The following is an 18,024-nucleotide window of genomic DNA, read 5'->3' as shown; positions in this document are numbered from 1 at the left end:
CGTTGGCATTGACGAGCACTCACGGACCATCATTGCTGGCTGCGCATAACGTCGACAGCGGCAGTGTCCGTTTCGCAGACGAACACCACATCAATTAAAAGGGGTATCTAACTTTATATAAAATAACAAATAAAAGACGCTTGCGTCTACTTATCGCCAAACGTCTCTCGTCTTGTTGGCTATATTCTTTTTTTCGTCTTCCTCTATACGCACACTATAAACAGATGTTTGTGTATAGAAACAATATAGAAATGAAGATCGAGTTTCGTATATAGATACGAAAGAAATATTATCGTTTGGCCATAATCTACCTCCGTTCTTCGAGTGTTACGTCCGGTACCATAGTTCCATCAGACTGCCGGCTCTTGGCACGAGACGAAGTCTGTTTATACCCTATGGGCTTGAACCTAGACCACAACGTGTCCTTAAGATTACCACAGGCCAATACGTTATCCATACGTTAAGCTATCACGGTGATTCCCATAATTTACCGGTAATTGCTTAACGTCACAATTAATACTTCCATATAATTACGCACTTATCTCACGCTGATTTATCTCGTTGCTAGCAGTGCCCAACGTGCTATGCTATCCACGGCGGTTATTAACACCGATCTCTCGTGATTGATATAAATTTTTCAAATAGTACCTGTCCACTTTGTAACTTTAGCAAATCATAAACTAAGTTGCGAATCTATACAAAATTTGAAGAAATAAGAGAATTGCGCCAAGGCTTTAATTAGACAACCATTGCAGTTAACATAAAATAGCTGGCAAAGCGGTCACGTGTAGGGAAAGTTGAACGAAAAGAAAAACAAACACTTGCGATGCTTACGAGTGATAGCCAAACGCTGCTAGGAACATCAAGTTGATCAATCCTGCGCTTCTGTTTGTTGGCAATTGGTCAATAGAACTAATTTCAGCATAATTGCCTATTAAGTTTGCCTTAATATAATTCAACTTCGATATGTACAATAAAATGTACGTACACATTAAAAACTGTACAAAACATGAAACGGTGGGAACAGGTCGAAAAAGATAATTTACCACAGGTCGCCAGGATATCCAAGCCATAAGCAAGATATTTATTGCTTATCCAACTATGAAATAGTATACTACGTAAGATGTAGCACAGTCTCCATATATTTACTGTGTTTAGAAAGGGCGGTCAAGACCGTGGCAGCAACGGTAGCTGGTGGTTAGGGCTGACAAAGGTAAGATAGATATTTCTTCCATCTAGCATCATTTACGCTTGCGATAAGTCGGCGCTAAGGTGACAGGAGAACGTAATGATGCTTCCGTGATCTATTTATGGAGAGGAATACCAGGTATCGAGCGCCACTGTGCTTTCCTGGTTTCATCTGCTAACAGCATCAGCTAAAGGTAGTATTATGAATATTAATGTAGGCTAATTCGTCGTCCCTGAAAACTTCTAGTAGACATCGATGGGCGGTAAAGGTGGCACGAGGATTTGGCCAGGAGGACCCAGAAGAATGTGGAGATAACCATTTGCTTTTGGCAAATTAGCAACGCTTGTCGGTGTCTCTGTGTATTGTAGAAGATACAGAGATCAGTAACGCTGCAAAGTAGGGTCGCAAGGAACAGTTAGAAATATTCAGTCAAAGATGCCAACAAATGGACGACTATTTCGTTAGGTCCGATTGAAACGAATGGTACGCCGTTTGTCGTCGCGTTTCTATTTTGCTCACACAAAGGAAAATACGTTTCGGAGAATTTATACATTTGCTTGTCTTTCCCAGTTTATTTTACCTATATTTCTGCAATTTGTTCCAGATTGAGGTTTTGTCATTATGAAATTACCAACAGTAAAAAGGAAACAAATCCTGTTTTCTATAATTATAAAAATGCACTTTGTACAGCCACGTTGTTTTTCCTCTATATCGAACGTTCATAGCAAAGAGTCTATATATCATTACCGTGCGTCAAGATAGCCCGACTGATTGTACCGTAATACTGCTTTGATGATTTGTCTTTACTGTATTAGAGTTAGCCATGGGCGCTTGCTAATGCGTGCGTTTGAAAACTAGGTTTACATTAGGTCTTCTGAAGCGGCAGTCGCGTTTTTTTGAGTAGGGGGTATATTTCATAGCATTCATAGCGTCAATCTGATTGGGCTGGTACACAAGACGTGCATTGCTTTTTCTTGTGTGCTTGTTCATCTAGCTGCCTGTTTATTCCCGCTAATTATATACAATCCCAGATAAGTCGTCGTGCTGGTTGTTAACATGGGGTCGTTCCAGAGCGTGTAGAATGTAGAACGCCTCTTTGATGTGAGTAAATAAAAATTTGAAAATAAATTCCGTTTATATGCCAGCTAAATATTGAATCAAACACCTAACTTTTTCGTTAAGTTACAGGGCAATGATGAGACAAAAAGCTATTAGCATCCTCTAGCGTTCTATTTCGTTTCTAAAGTTGTAAACGGTAGTAGAATATGTTCGGTCGATAGCCAGACGATGAAAAGGTTGCTTCAAAAGATTATAAGCGCATTTGTTTTTTAATAGCATGCAACATTCTGCTGAAATAAAACTATTAAAGTGCGTCAAAGAAAGATTTGTCATAATTTTAATCACTATTATGTTATTTGAGAAGCGTTCTTCGGAATTACATTCTACTATACGTAAGCTGATCGAAATTAAAAGCGAAAAAAGCAGAAAAAAGATAGAAAATAACTAAGTGTAAACGCAAGTGAGAGAGAGAGAGAGAGAGAGAGAGAGAGAGAGACAAGAATGAGTACAGAAACAAAAAGCAAGGCTCGGTTGATTTCGCATAGCAGTAGAGTTTACGTCGTGTTTTGTATTGTATAAAGACATCCTTCAGGGCGTCCGCCGCAAAGAAAACGCCGGAAGTATGCTCAGTCGCCATTGATCTTATGCGAAAAGGTGTAAACTGTCGCCTCAATAAGACAGGCAGAAAATACGTTATGTTTAGATTGGTTGTAAGCTTAAAAATACAAGCCGCTGCAGAACTGAAACTGAATTCAAACCGGGGCCTAGATTTCCTCTATTTTTTTTTTTTCGATAGTAAATCCTTTGAAGTCGGCCTGTCTGATACTAATAATCGCCGTTGACATCTTTTTGCCAGTCTTTCGCATTTTTAATGGAGTAATAATCACGGCTAGCGTCCTGATGATCGCAAAAATACTTGTTCAGCTCATAATCGTAGTCGTGGAAGAAGTGTTAGAATTATCAAATACGCCACATAGTAACATGCAATTAATAGCTAGAAGAAAAACAGCTGACATTTTTTTATACTCTGTGTGTGATGCAGCGGTTGTACCTAATACAACTATCAGCAGTCGTGAAAACTCTGACATTTTTGATGTTTTAAACGGTCTTTGGCTGCAAGTAGGAACATGGCCTCGAGGTCTTGATTCGACACCAGAGGTATGGTCAAGTTGATTATAACTCTGCAATGCCTAGGGTCGGTTGCGTACGTTCCGTTCGGTTACAGACTACGAAAGGTTGTATCTGATCGATTCCGTTCCCTCGATCCAAGCCGAGCATCAAAGTGGCCCGCAAAGCTTAGTAGCCATTTTTTTTGTATCCGATTTTCGTCGCTCTACGTTTTGCCCAATCCTTACTTGCTTTTGCTGTTTGTTAGCTCGATCGTATTTCCGTTTTGGTGCCCAAGTAGTGGATGGACGGACCCAGAGTCCAAAAACCGATCAGGTTTGTCTACAAGGGACAGCGGCTTACAAAAATAGTCAACGCAAAATGTTACTGTATTAAGCGATTTTCCAGTCGCAACGGCGCGCTAGGGTTCTTCGTTCCGTTCTGCCTGTACGTGTGAGTGAGCCTGCGTCCGCCTCTAATTTTATTGCGCTGAAAAGCGAATGGCCACAGTCATCGCGACGAACAGCAGTCAGTCATACCGGCGCATCATATCATTCTCTCTTGATTCCTCGATTGTGGGGCCGGCCGCTGCAAACAAGCTGTACCAGACGTGTTAGGGATTCTTTGTTGGCATTTTGGTGAACTGCAATGGGACTGCGGGAGAGTAACTTCAGGCAACGCGATAGAGATACCCCAGCAGAGTCGACGATTAGGGGCGAAGATGTTGATGGCGGCATGTTTCTTCGCGTCTGTCGCTTCTTTCTTTTTGAGTAATCCTCATTATAACGAAAGAACGAGACTGTACCACTTGCTAACCGGTAAGGATTAAGAGCTTTCTCTGCTTTACTGCACGTCGTCACTCTCGTTCTCGTATTCGTACTGCTTTTGCCAAAGCTGGCGGGAGAGAAAAGTGTAGCGGTACGCTGTAGTACAAAAGAAGCGTTATAATGTCGTGTTGCTCCGAACAGCCTCTATGTACCTGCCTCACAGATAGATATACGGGGGTATGTAGCACAGTGCGTGAAAGACATTTTCTCTTCTAATATCCAGGGTACACTAGTCCTCGTTCGCAGCGGAAACTTCACGCATGTAGCACCATAATTGTTGCATAGCGACTTGGACCGGTGTGGGGTCTTGTATATTCAATGGTAACGTCCTACAGGAATCTGTACTAACAAACAGTACAAAACATAAAACTTTAAGCTCAAAATATATTCCAAACGAAGTACGATAGCTATAGCTGTTCCTTCAGCAACAACAGCCTCGATAATGATCAACCAAATGAATAAATCAACTCGTTCTGCGTCGCACACGATACGACGTAGATACATTGAATTATTAGCAAATAAACAACTAGACGGACCGCCAGGCAGTAACATGCACATTTAGGGAACGCCTAGACGGAAATAAGAAGAGTACCAGTCTGTTTACTACATTGACTATCACAGCAGCAGCAGCAGCAGCAGCGGCTAGAGACCGTGCCAGGAGCCATAACAATCAATAAATGACCAAAATATATTGTTCCTGGTGTAAATGTTGAAACGAAATTCTTCTACTGACTATTAGGATTATCATTGTGGGATCATTTGTTTACACAGGTTGTTTGACTAATTGTTCTATGAACGCCTGCGTCACTATTATTAGTACGATTAATATGATTGTTATGTAAATCGGTCTGCTAATAGCTGGTAATTCTTAGCTTGTTTTTGTTCCTTCCCTCTGCAGCGTAACGATCAGCAATATCGATATTGCGTGTGGCATGGAGCAAAGCAGACATCACACACGGCGACAAAGCTGCAAAAAACACATACACTGACCTCTTAAACTCAAAGCAAGCAAACGCCGCAGCAGGGTCCGTTGGCAAAATGAAGGTGAAATGCCATAGTGAGACGGTCGTTCGCCAGTGATCTGTCAGGCTCCCTCTTAGCAAACACCGCACGTACGTACGTACGTACGTACATACATACATACATACATACAGATACGCATGCTGCCCTCCATATGTGCTAGATGTTCGACCTGACGTTTTGCCAGCATTCTTCGGATGGGACTGTATTTGCGGCGAGGTTTCATCTCACCTAGAGCTGATTATTGAGGTTAGATTGTGAGATGGTTAGCGTTGTATCATGGTCAACTATTACGCTACGACGTGACTAAGTGGAAGCTCACTTGGTAAAATTCGTAGGATAAGTTCATGAGCACCTAAAGGCCCAATAAGATAAAATAAATAGTAAGAAACGAGTCTATTTAATAAATAAATTCGCATAAATTATAATAACAACAGGAATAAACTGCCTTTAACGATAAAGTATTTTCATTAGTGAGAAGGGCCATGCTAGTGATTTTCTTTATTATTGTCTATAAGAAATTTGGCATTCAGAAATTGAAAAATAGATTGTTACGCAAAACAAAGTACAAGCATTCTTTAGACCAGTGAACCTGACTTACCAAGCGTTGTTTATAATCCTCGGTGGTTGTTGGCTTGGAGGAAATTCTAATGCAAAATGTTTGAATCTTCGCGGGCACGTTGAGGGCGACAAATGTACTAAGGTCGTCTTAATTCAAGTTAAAATTTTAATCAATCTGTATCAAAAAAACTGAAGGCTAAACACTTCGAATATTACCTACAGTCTAGATAGTCGTCGATTAATGAAGTTGGCTTGCAAGAGCGGTCGTCATTAATACGAGAAATCAAAACGTTTTGCCATCGCGCATCGAATCTGCCTACACGCTCTACCTCGGGGGTGGATGTCCACAGGCACTGTCGGGTAAAATAAACAAGATGTTTAGTATCGGATTCACCGAGTTGATAAGTCTCGTTAGTACTACTCTGTAACAGGTGCCGCTAACAGAATCGGTAGTTAGATGAAGAGTGGTACAATGGCAGTAATGCACGCAAGCAAGTTCTGCTAAGCTAATGTTACTGTCCTGTTTGTTGTTGTTTGCAGGCCGAAATGGCTCGACCTACACCCCTACAACAGCTTCTGTCGCTTTCGCTGTTATGGCTTCTTTCGTGCCTCTCAAGCTGGCTGCCAAGCTTGAATGGTCAATTCTTGCTTGGTACGTTTACGCATCCTGAGAGTTACACACCACAAAGACGGATTCCGCTTTTTCCCGGCCAACTGACATCGGTTCAATCCAAGATCTATAGGTCACTCCACAGCGGTGCTGGATGGCGCACTCCCAATAGCCATTTCCCGCCAGCAGGCGTCCTGAGTCATCGAATGGGGATTTTCGATGAAATTCGTAATACTAAAAAAGGTTCGTTGACTTCACATCTGATAACTTTCAAGTTCAAGGGTTTATTGTATCGTACACCGGCACGACAACTCGACTCGGCATCTAGCATACAGTGTGCAAAGGTGCTCAAGCTTTTATTCACAGACCAGGCATTTTTTTAATAGTCAAATTAAAATGAATTCTGATCGCTCTGCCCTACATTACATAGAGCATTATTTATTACATTACATAGAGCATTATATTACGTGCCGTGGATTAGTTCCTTGTTTCTTTTGTCATAATTGTGGGAACATGTGGGTCTCGATTTTTCCACAAGTCTTCGCCCATTAATTCATTAATTTCTAGTATAACACTGCTATCTAGAGCTCGCGACGTCCACAGGAGTCAATACTTCGTATCTGATACACCGGGACTGGAACAATTGTCTGTAGCATAGCGGAGATCAAGCAAACAGCTATCTGCTTCGCGGTAATAAAGAGCACTATTAGTCGTCAATTGTCTCATGCGACTAAATTGATGAAAATTACGCGGCTTCGCTAACGAGAGCAGTGGTTGCAGCAAGGTAATTCTAGATAATATTTATTATTTATTTTAACGCAACAGGCTCTGCGCGTCACTCATTTATTCGCTGATTTAAAGCTCTTCGGAATCTGTTGGTTCGTTTACACGTTATCGACGGTTTTAGCGAATCCTCTGCCGGTTCCATCGGGGTTCGTCTTCTGCACCCTTTCCGCCATTTCTCCTTTGGGTGTCTGTGTGTAATAATAACGTGCGCTCGCGCTATGTGCAGTCTGGCTCGTCTCGTTAGAAGTCGTTGTCTTCGCTGATCAACTTGAGACGGACGCAGAAACGAAGGAAGACTGTGCAATCACTAGAAATAAATATTCATAATTTATACGATAATTCAAGTCCTGATTGAGATTCTAATGCGAAATTAATTACTGTCTAAAGATCTCCGTACTGCCCCCGGGCTACGAAGATACCCTGGAGCGGCAACTAACGAAGATCCAGGGTATCTTCCGTGCAGCTGTCGCTGCATCAGAGCGAACCACAGTGTCGACTACGACAGTGGTAAAATGCTGGCAGACCCACGCCGTCTTTTGTGACGGACGGCCGTGATGTGCAGTGTTTCCGTTACGATGAAACTCATTTGCTGTATATATATATATATATATATATATATTTCTGTTAGCTTCTTCTGCAACGAACGAAACCTGCGGTGAGGACTCAAACATCGGGGTAATGGAGGCCATCGAAAGGTAATCCCAAGAGACAGAGACGGCTTACCTTCTTTTTAACACGCTGTTTCTTTATTGATGTGATATTATATCTACCTCTCTGTGCTGTGACTGGAACAAGCTATTAGCGGCTCTGCTAGACAAGGTGTATCGCTTACCTTGCTGCCATCACTCTTTAACTAGCGCAAAATAAATACAGACTAAATTAGACACGCTAACAGGCTGCCGATACGGTTAAGGAAACGGGGCACAATTTGTCAGCGATAAAGAACCAGGGACAAAAACAACAATTTTAATTCTAGGGGAAAAGATTAGATCAGCTATTTTTCATGCGTACTAAAGTGCCTTTTCTCAAATTATAGACAGCAAAGACATTTCTCTTAAGTGCGCGCAGTTTCCTGAGCATAAACACTTACTATAAACTACGACTATTTCTAGGAGCTTCCCAAGAAGGCTACATTTCCAATAACACGATTTCGTTATAGCTGCTTGTCACTTCTAGCAGCCTTTCCGTATTCCCTGTAGATTTGATCACATCCTGAATTCAGTCATTGAGTGGTTCAACTGACAGAGTCATCAGTCATAACAGGCACCTGTACTAGCACTATGAGAAATTGCAAACAGAAACGAAGGCAGGCACGCTACGAAGATTACGAATGAAAAAAGAAAAATAAAAGACCAGGAAAAAATATCCGAATCAAGACATCTTTCAAGATCGAGAACGAATATCGTATGAAGTAACATCATTTGCATTAGCCGCTCTTAAAGGACGGTGGAATCATGCTGAAGGCTCAAACGACTGTTTATCACGTTAGAGGTACGAGTAAAGGTCGAATTTTCTTCCCTGAGCGACCTTTACCGCAGGCTTAAGCACAAAATCAAAGCGAAGACATCAGCACATACAAGGAAACTACCCATTGATCGTGGATTATGTTTGGTAAACTAGGTGAACCTTTCCCCAGCTAGATCGCAACAAAAACACTGGAGGTATTAAACAATTGCGATGACAGTACAGGCGATAACAGACCATAAAAATTCATTAGCTAATCTAGTGACGTTCCATTTGAGCACATAATAAACAACATAATAGCAGCATAAAAGTATCCGCGATCGAATAATATCACGATTTTTCAATCAAGGCCGGTGATTCATGCAATAGAAATAATCGGCGCTCGGGGCCCGAAAGGTGGGTTCGAAAAGACCGCAGCAACGAAAGCCGCAATGACTCACGTACGTAATTATCTGAAGTCAGTGAATACGAGTCGCTGTGCATATTATAGGCATGCATATTAATGTTCTATCTGTGTTAGATAAACTTGTTCAAGGCTTAAAGTATAAGCAGTAGCTGTTTAGGGACCATCGTTATTTAGCAATATGTTTATCTTAAGGATTTAAGAACTGCTTTTCCATCGAGCTTCGATATCGGCTTTTATCTTGAAGAGGGCGTAAAGCTGTAGCGACAACAACAGGCTATAAAGGTCAATAGCTCTCCCAAATTCTACTAAAGTGAAGCTTGATTTGGACTTAAGGTCAATTTCGTGTGCTATCGGAAATTTTAGAATATTTCTGACTTCATCAATCGAGTAACAGGAAAATTTGGGCGGATTTTTCAGTAAAAAGAAGAAAAATATTGGCTTAGTAACCCTCCCATACTGAAAGCGACTGATGCATGATGGAAAGTTGATTTATCTGGAAAGGCAATGATTAAGTCATTCTTTCTGATTCGACATCTTGGCACTGGACTTCATTCTTGGATTACATTGACAGTCTGGCACAGATATCTTGGCCGACACCGTATGAGCACACATTAGTATAACTAGACGTTTTTTTCTCTCAAATGTTTGTAATAGAAGGCAGATAGTTGACTAATATTTGCAGCTCTAGAAATCAAAATGCTGGCTAAATGAAGTTTTTTTTTTAATTCTTCAATATTTTTTTGTATTTGCTCTTTGTGCGCTGTGCGTCTCTGGGCCATCCGGCGCGATATATCATTGCTATGATGTGCATACGTATAGCAAATAAGGTGTCGTTCATTTGACAAGTGTTTTATCCATTCAACGCTTTGCCAACGCGTATATGATAAAAGATAATGTATGATAACTATTATCTAAATTTGTATAAATATAAAATTTTAAAAAAAACTGCCAAAAAGCGATAAACCATCCACTGCATCGAGGTATATACGAGCCTGATCTCCTGCGCACGTGTGCTTTACCGTCCGTTGCCTGCCGGTCGCTCACCGACTGGTTGATCGGTACCGTGCGACTATAGCTTCAATATAGGATCGCTGCGGTCGAATTTTACTAGCTCGGTTTTTGTTCGTCGCCCGTTTGTTAAGTAAGACAGCGGACGAAGTAAAGGGTGAGGCCGCAACTGAAGTCGATCGTGAAGTGATGGTGATTCTGCCTATTCTCCTTCTAATGTTGACGTTGTTTCTGTTGCTGCTGTCAAAGAGAGACGCTCCCCCAACCCGAACGATTGGCTTCGAGGTCGGGTACGAGATTGGTGTCGTTGCCGCCTTGTGCCGCAGTGCGACCAACATATTTTCGGTGGACCATTCATGGTGATGGTAGCTATAGCTAGCGACGTGGCCGTGTGTAGATGTATGAGTGTCTCTTCGCCGACGCGTTGCATTTATACATGTACCATATCTCCACATTTGTACTGCGTGCATGAGTCTATTTACAATATCTTTTCTTTATATTTGCTCGGGTCGCTGGTTAATGTTTTGCTGGTACATTAACCTGTAATTTAAATTGTTGTTCTAATGATAGACGCACACATACCGCCTAAGGTTAAATAAATATTTTGAGTTTAACGTACCGTACTGCTAGCGTCTAACCAACAACTAGGAACTGTATCATCGATAGCACTATTCTGATAGTATTAACGCAGGCAGCGGTCAGAACTTGTTGGTCCTTGAGAGTTCGCTTCTACCACGATGAGGTTACCACTTGATTGCACTAGAAGAAAATGTTACCTCAGCTGGATGTTTCCTAGCAACGCAAGACGCTACAGCCGCAGGGCTCGTCGTAGCCATCTTGAATCGGTTAAGTACGAAGGACCGATCCCCGCGGAGCGACGTCTTCGCAAGAGATCACTTAATCCTGAGGAAGCTGTAGAAGCTTCGTGTTTTTTTATTTCGTCATAGCCATTTTACCATTGTCCGAAAGGGATTTCACGTTGTGCATCTTTGTCGCCGTATTTGAGCGAATCGAGCGATGCTGTTCTGTTTTTTCCTTTTTCGCTGGACTTTTGTGGGTTAGCGTCCAATGCCAAAACGTTCATAGGAGGCCGGATTTCAAGTGGGCCATACCATAGGATCGTAGCGGGCAAGAATCGACTCGATATTAGTGAGTATCGTATCGGTAACGAATATCGTCTCGGCAGCCCTGTTTCTGCATTGACTAGCTTCTAGCGGACCTGTAAAGGACACTTGAACATGGCAATACACTGCATTTGCGGTGTTTGTCATTGTATATCAGCAGCTTCATTTCTGATTTTTTGCATTTCCATTTGTCCAGCCATGCCACAAATCACTAATGGACAAAAGAAAAACAGGAAAGATTGTTTAAAAGGCCATCAATTAATTAAAGGTTAATTACGAGATTAATTAATTAATTTACGTTATACTTTTTTGTTTTTTTTCTGCTAATAGCCGATGATGGAAGAACTGTAAGAACGCGGTGATTTTTCAAATGATTCAGTAAAGAATTAAGGCCATTTCAGGACGGTCTTAATGTACCTTAAGATTTATAACTGTCTGTTAAAGATCAAGCAGCGCAAGCAAATTACTGATTTTTTTTTCAAATGCGCCTGTTTTTAAATTATTATTTAATGTCCTTCCTTGTTTTTAGGACACATTAGCTGGCCTGAGAAATGTTTAACTGTCTACGATTTTCTCATATCAAGTTAACCTTTGGAGTTAATAACGTAATAACGCCGGGGATCTGGTCATGTCGACTTTAAAAGGCTCTTTATTACGCCTGTGGCCAATGGTTCCCGTGATATTAACAAAACAAATGCACTTAAATACTTCCTCAGTTAACCATCGTATTCTAAAATGTACATTTAAAAGAACATACTTATTAAATAAATTGATTGACAAAAGAGAGAAGATAAAATCGAAAATATGAACGTTCTATTTAAGCACTTTTATCTCGCCGCTCATCCAGGGTGGTTTGCAATCTTTCCATCAATTTAGTTGTTCACAGCGGTTTTGATAGGAACAAGAGTCGTGAGTCAGTCAATAGGATAATTCGTTTTTAGCTGTCTTTTAATCGTTTTTGAAAAGGACACGTTTTACAACACACGTCACAACAAGACGTCATATAAATCCCTGCGCCTTTATATTAGTGTTTAGCCTGTTTATTCAAATCAAAATTTTATCGAAGAAAGGTAACAGGATCTTCGATAGAATCGTTAATATACAAAAAGGTCACTTGAAGTAAAGCACACTTTTCAAATGTTTTAGGCCATTAACTGCAAACAGTGTTACTCCCAGTAGATACAGTACGGAAAAACAACGCTGCTTTTCAAGGCCCCTAGGGGTCTTGAATAGCAGCGTTGCATCTACGTTAGGCTACACTATCATGTAAGCAAGAGGCCGAATACAACGACAGGCCGAAGGAGCCGCGAACAGGTCAAATGCACGAGAGGTCGGACGCTCATAAATGAATGCCATGTTTGCATCGTACGTACTACATGATGCATTTCATCAAGTATTTTTATTTTATAGCATTTTTTCGGTAACTCCTTTGTTACAACAACCACCTAAATGTACTTGATTGGTCATATACGGACACGGACGCCACTCAATACTTTTCGCCAACGAAATGAGCTTTCCTATCGTGTATGAGTCTGCCTTCCTTAGAGATATTTTTGTATTAAATATTTATTATGAATATTCAAAGACTACATTATAGGTAGTTCATTTGCCATCGTGTCATTAGAATGTGTTTGATGCACAGAATCAACCTGCTGATACGAGAAAGCATATCCGTAAAAAAAATTTAGATAATTTTGCTGACTAGACATTTAGTTCGCTAGAAGAATATTTAAATTAGCTCTAATTGTCGCATTATTCTACGCTTTATGTGAACATAACGTACTTTATTTTAGTATTAGAATTAATCTACCGAATCACTGTGTTACCGAATGTATATAGATCTGATACTATTCAAAAAATGGCGCGCATTTTAAATAACGACGGTTACTGTAATTAATTTTCGCCGCTTCAACCCCCATCGACAACACATACTGCATAATTTGAATGGATAAAAAAGTTATTTCTTATCTGTAGTTTATTCAAGAACATAGTTTGATTTATGGATTGAAATTAAATTAGATCTAGGGCGCTGAATGCTAAATCAAGCTCAGGAGTTCTGAATCAGTTGATGCGCGGTCGCAAATACGTTAGCTTGCAATGAAATTTCCAGCGGCCTTTTAGTTTACCCGCTAGAGTTAACATCATACGATTCACCTTTAATTAAGAGTGTGCTTGCTTCCATGATCCTATATATGTAGGAGAGAAATAATGCAAGACGATTAGGACCGACCTGATCTATTGGTATTTTGCTCTGCCTGATACGACCCGCTCGATTGGCAGTATATCGCGACTAACTGGTAGCATATGTATGTCAATGTTTGCTTCATTAAACATACGAAACAATATATACAGAGAATAATTTCAACAACATTGTTCAAAACGCGTCATCGCGACAAAGGAAACGTTCAGTGTGGAAGGCAAAAGTATTAAAGAACGGTACCAATGTCAGTTTTTTTTAGTCTACGAACAGTAATTCACGTACTACGATCGAATACGTCTAACTTGAACTGCCATTGCGTTTTTCAATCGAAAATAGGGTCTCTTGCTATACGAGAGTCGATGGCGTGGGTAGGTAGGCTTTTATCGTGTTCTGATCTAATGCAATGGTTCGTTCGTCGTCTGCCTATTACTTCCACCGCTAATACTAGTGTCTAAATTTCACACACTGCATCGGCGCCGCAATTTGTCGTTGGCGCGCACTATGGCTAGCAGCAATTTTCGAACGCTTTAGATCCTTCCGTTTCGCACTCCTGTTCGTTCTGCGTACATGCACGCACCTGCGAGTATGTTAGTGTTCGTGTGCACGAGCACTGGAACAGCAAACGACATCGGAAGCGATTAGATACACGCCAGCATTGTTGAAATCCGCTATCTCGCCTATGCTACACTGGTCGTGAGTAGTAGCATCCGTCCGTAGAGGTAGCCAGTAAGTGGCTTACCGTGAAGCGAATGGTAATAAAATCGGTCGATTCTTGATTACTTTAAGAAACTGCTTGTTACCGTAACAGGCAGCTAATTCACAGTGGACAGCCTAAAATGTATGGCATCATTCAAAAAACGCGATTATAGTTGCAGAAGACAGATGCTGCTGACCGACTCTCTGGGAGAGAGTCGAACTTCGGGCGCGTGCTACACATTATCTTATACATATACAGAATGCTACAAAACCAGAGATGGAAATAGAGAAAGCGAAGGAGAGGGAGATTAGCAGCTGGTTAGTAAAGAAGAAATTTGTCACACAAAAGCACAATCTTCTACATAACATTGGAGACATATTACTTTTTGAAGACATTATTATTATTATCATCAGAGACTTCCTTTGGCCGCCAGTATCGCAATCTAACAAGGGTTCAATTGTGGCTGGCATCATAGACAATACGGTGAACATGATCTGATTCTGATTGCATGTAATTACATATTGGATGACATAATAGTTGAAAGGGACTAGCTCGTGACGCTGTACGTAAGTAAATTATGGCTAGGCGAAAACGATCGCACAGGCATCAATGACGACGACAACAACAACATCGATACTAGGACGCTGTCTCTTTTGTCTGAGGAGTCGGATAGAAACGGCAGATAGTGCTCGATGTAACCCATTTTGTCTTTATGGCTCAGCTCTCAATATCGTTTTTAATATGGGATATGGACCCAAATGCTAGGAACGTAATGATTAACGAAAGAAAACTTGATCCTCGTTATTGCCCTACATACCAGTTTTGCCTCCACTAAACTTATTCAGTGTCTGTGTCACATGGGATGGACTTGGCCTATCATATCGAGTATGCTGTACCCCAAACGGCATAATCGTGTAGAATACTGCTATGCATATATTAAGAAGGATCGATGCTTTTTTTTTATTGAAGCGTTTTATTTACAATTCTATAATGTTCTCTGCTTTGCAGCCTTTTGGCAGGAGCTCTTTTTGCAACATCGTTCAGATAGAAAAAAATGCACGTACAGGCGGCCAATGTCCGTATTGCTACAGGTTAGCATGCCTATATGTTATGCGCTCAGACGTGCTATAATAGTTTAATAACCGTCCCAATTACGGAACAACACCGGCGATCGAAAGACATAAAAAGACATAGCAAAAGGGTTATGAATACATAAGCGTCAATAGGGAACAAGATCAAACGGTTTGGTCGTAAAATAGCAGACATAAAAATCCGCAGAGGAACATTATCAAAGCGAGCCTACTCGATTTCATTAGCAGAACAGTATTCACTAGTGGGCCTATTCGTTAATCTGAGATCTTCGTACATTCTCATCGTGGGCTTGATCCGCCTTTTTTTAAAACTTAGTTAACCTATGACTGTGAACGCATGAGATGAGCACATACACAAAATAAATAGGTAAGTGAAATATAAGAAAATGACTAGATGTTTTTCTTTTTGTCTTTGCGCGTCGATATAAGCATGAAACGTAAATTTAATAAAAATCCCGCATGAAAATAAAACCACCAATATGCAATGGGCCTAAATGGGTCTGATGCCGGCTGACCATAGCAGGAGACTCATCGGACGCTGACTATTCTTGCGCAATAGTAGAATACTGCTCCAGAATACAATCGACCTTTGAGCTCTTTCAGTGTCAAGTAAATGTGTCTTTTCGACGTAAATGGAATTCATTATTTGCCAGGAATCACTGGATACTAGCATAATTATTATACTGTTTCATACGGCTGTTGGAGAAACCTCAGTTAAGTTCAATAATAGCAACCTCATCTAGAACCCTAACAAGGACAAATCCTTAATGCTATATTTAAAAAGATGATTCCGAAGACTTGTTTACACAGAAGGGAGGATCAAAAGCCTTAAAAACGTGCTTATTTCGGCGCTATATACTTAAACGAGCAGCGTGAATTAAGTAGGATGTTTACTGTTCTGCCAAAGAAAAAAAATGTGTATTTTATTTATGCCTGTTTTTAAATATTGTTTCTTTTGAATAACAGCTAGTCGCTGCATGAAGCGCTCCTTGTCGCTTTGTCGTGACGTTCTACCGTATAAAGAAACGATGTTTCCTAATCTCGTAGGAGACCAGGATATAGCCGCTATGAACCGGTCTCTTCTGTTCTTCCAATATCTACTCAAGGTGAGACATACAGATAATGACAACGCTACTAATGCATAATAGTGTTATTGACCATGGCCTCAAATGAGTTTCATCAGAGAGATATTCAAAACAAACGTCCGCATAGCTTATACGCTTCTACGTTACCATTAATGAGAGCAACGATAAAATCACAGTTCGGCTTTCCTTAGGTAAGGCGTCCGCTCAGGGTGTCCATACATCGACGAATGACTTTTATACTTAGAAAAAGTTAAGCCAATACTTTGAATTTTACTCGTGAAATTTGCTTGTATCGGCTTAATTTTTCTGCATTCAGCGTACTTCTGAATGTTATTAGTAAAGTTGTAATAGGCCAGGTGAAGTTACCCGTTGGCAACAGAGCGTTCTCATTTAAAAGCAGTCATTTTATTCTAAATGCCTTTAAAAGGTCAATATAGCTTAGTAGCACTATCAGCAGGAGTCAGGCCATAATGTGTAGAAGCTAGAGACTAGAAAAAAGAAGTGGACTCTTGCATTTTGGTTATTGCTACTCTTGTCGTTGTTTTGGAACGTGAGAAGCATCGAAGAATGTGGTATTTTTACTGTGTATTTAGATTATACAGGCCGCTTGAGCGTTTGCTCCTCTATAGATCAGGAACGCTGAGTTACTTTCGGCTTTAACTCCCTTATAAATTCCCAGTCCGTTATGCAGATGTTATGTGCGAAAGCTCGTCTGTCATCCATATTTTGTAAGATTGCCGTGCCATGTTTTCTGTAGACAACCGTCATTTTTCTTGTACATATCGATATCGCTAGTTCTATGATTCGGTGGAACCAAACATTAAGTTGCGTTCATTTTTATAGGACAACTGTAATCCTCGTATGAAACAGCTCGTCTGCGCTCTACTCGAGCCACCCTGCCAGCACGGAAAAGTGACGCTGCCTTGCCGGAAATTCTGCAAAGGTATCTTTAGTTGGTTACGTGTTTGTGTCGTGTACGTTTTACATCTGCCAACAACGAAATCCCCAAAAAATAACCTGATTTTTACGTTACTTAGTATTATATCAATCTATAGGTAGACAGATAACTTCTTCAATCCATTATACAAGCGAAAAATCCCATCACATACGCAATTTGGGTGGTTTTCCACTCCAGCTTGCTTGGGCTGTAACACAAAGTGCCTACAAAATATTGCCGCATTACGTATATTTTAAATTGACGATTATTGATGCAGGTTGAATGACTAAAACAAAGGCTTTCAAACATATTCTGATTTTGTTATGAAGGATTAAGCACAAACCCAGTTCAGTATGATACCTTATAGAGCTTCCGTGAACTCTTTTCAAAAAAAGTTCTGTTTTTTTCTGCTGCTAACGACCTTCATGGCCGAGATAAAATATGCCTCCGTAATTAGTTCGGCCTTTTGGAGCCGTGAATAATTTAGGAGAAATTTCAAAAACAATAATGATGCATAACGAAATCCAAGTCGGTGATCAATTGCACGTGGAAGATAATTTTCGTGTAAGCAGTATATAGTTTATTAAGTATAATGACTCAAAATGGAGTGTTAGATATATCGACTGGTATAAACTGTAAAATTTCGTTAGTGAAACGTTATTTTGCGATCAGTTGTTAGTTAAACTGTAAATTTACTGGCTTTAGTTCAATACTCTTATAAGCGTAGCCTATCATCATGCGATCAACGTTGTGACCGATCATTTCTGCCAGCGCAAACGTCAAGGTTTATCGTGGAGCAGTGACAATGATTTCTCTTGCTCCGCCTTGTTTGCCGTCTGCACAAGTCGTCATT

The 18,024-nt window shown here is 40.6% G+C and overlaps 1 protein-coding gene and 1 long non-coding RNA gene across 4 annotated transcripts in view; one reads left to right on the top strand and one right to left on the bottom strand.

The window, feature by feature from the left end:
* LOC111247735 (atrial natriuretic peptide-converting enzyme-like) overlaps nucleotides 1–18,024 on the top strand; it is a 59,360-nt gene that overhangs the window by 32,646 nt on the left and 8,690 nt on the right. Inside the window, exons 1-4 of one of the 3 annotated variants that reach the window (XM_022799022.2) lie at nucleotides 5,159–5,451; nucleotides 6,304–6,616; nucleotides 16,116–16,255; nucleotides 17,078–17,177. In XM_022799022.2, coding sequence (XP_022654757.1) covers nucleotides 6,310–6,616; nucleotides 16,116–16,255; nucleotides 17,078–17,177 — 547 coding nt within the window. In that variant the 5' untranslated portion in view covers nucleotides 5,159–5,451; nucleotides 6,304–6,309. Of the gene's footprint in view, nucleotides 1–5,158; nucleotides 5,452–6,303; nucleotides 6,617–16,115; nucleotides 16,256–17,077; nucleotides 17,178–18,024 lie in introns of those variants that run through there. The other 2 variants (XM_022799021.2, XM_086984603.1) reach the window with 2 other exon arrangements.
* Nucleotides 3,879–5,302, bottom strand: LOC147756585 (uncharacterized). The gene is made up of 2 exons (XR_015324500.1): nucleotides 5,173–5,302; nucleotides 3,879–4,521 (listed from the first exon to the last, which is right to left on the bottom strand). It is a non-coding gene; the product is annotated as an uncharacterized LOC147756585 (long non-coding RNA).

Source organism: Varroa destructor, unplaced genomic scaffold (assembly GCF_002443255.2).
Source record: "Varroa destructor unplaced genomic scaffold, Vdes_3.0 BEIS01000003.1, whole genome shotgun sequence".
Classification (NCBI taxonomy): domain Eukaryota; kingdom Metazoa; phylum Arthropoda; class Arachnida; order Mesostigmata; family Varroidae; genus Varroa; species Varroa destructor.
The sequence above is the reverse complement of the archived record's forward strand: the minus strand, read 5'-3'. Positions and strand labels throughout refer to the sequence as shown.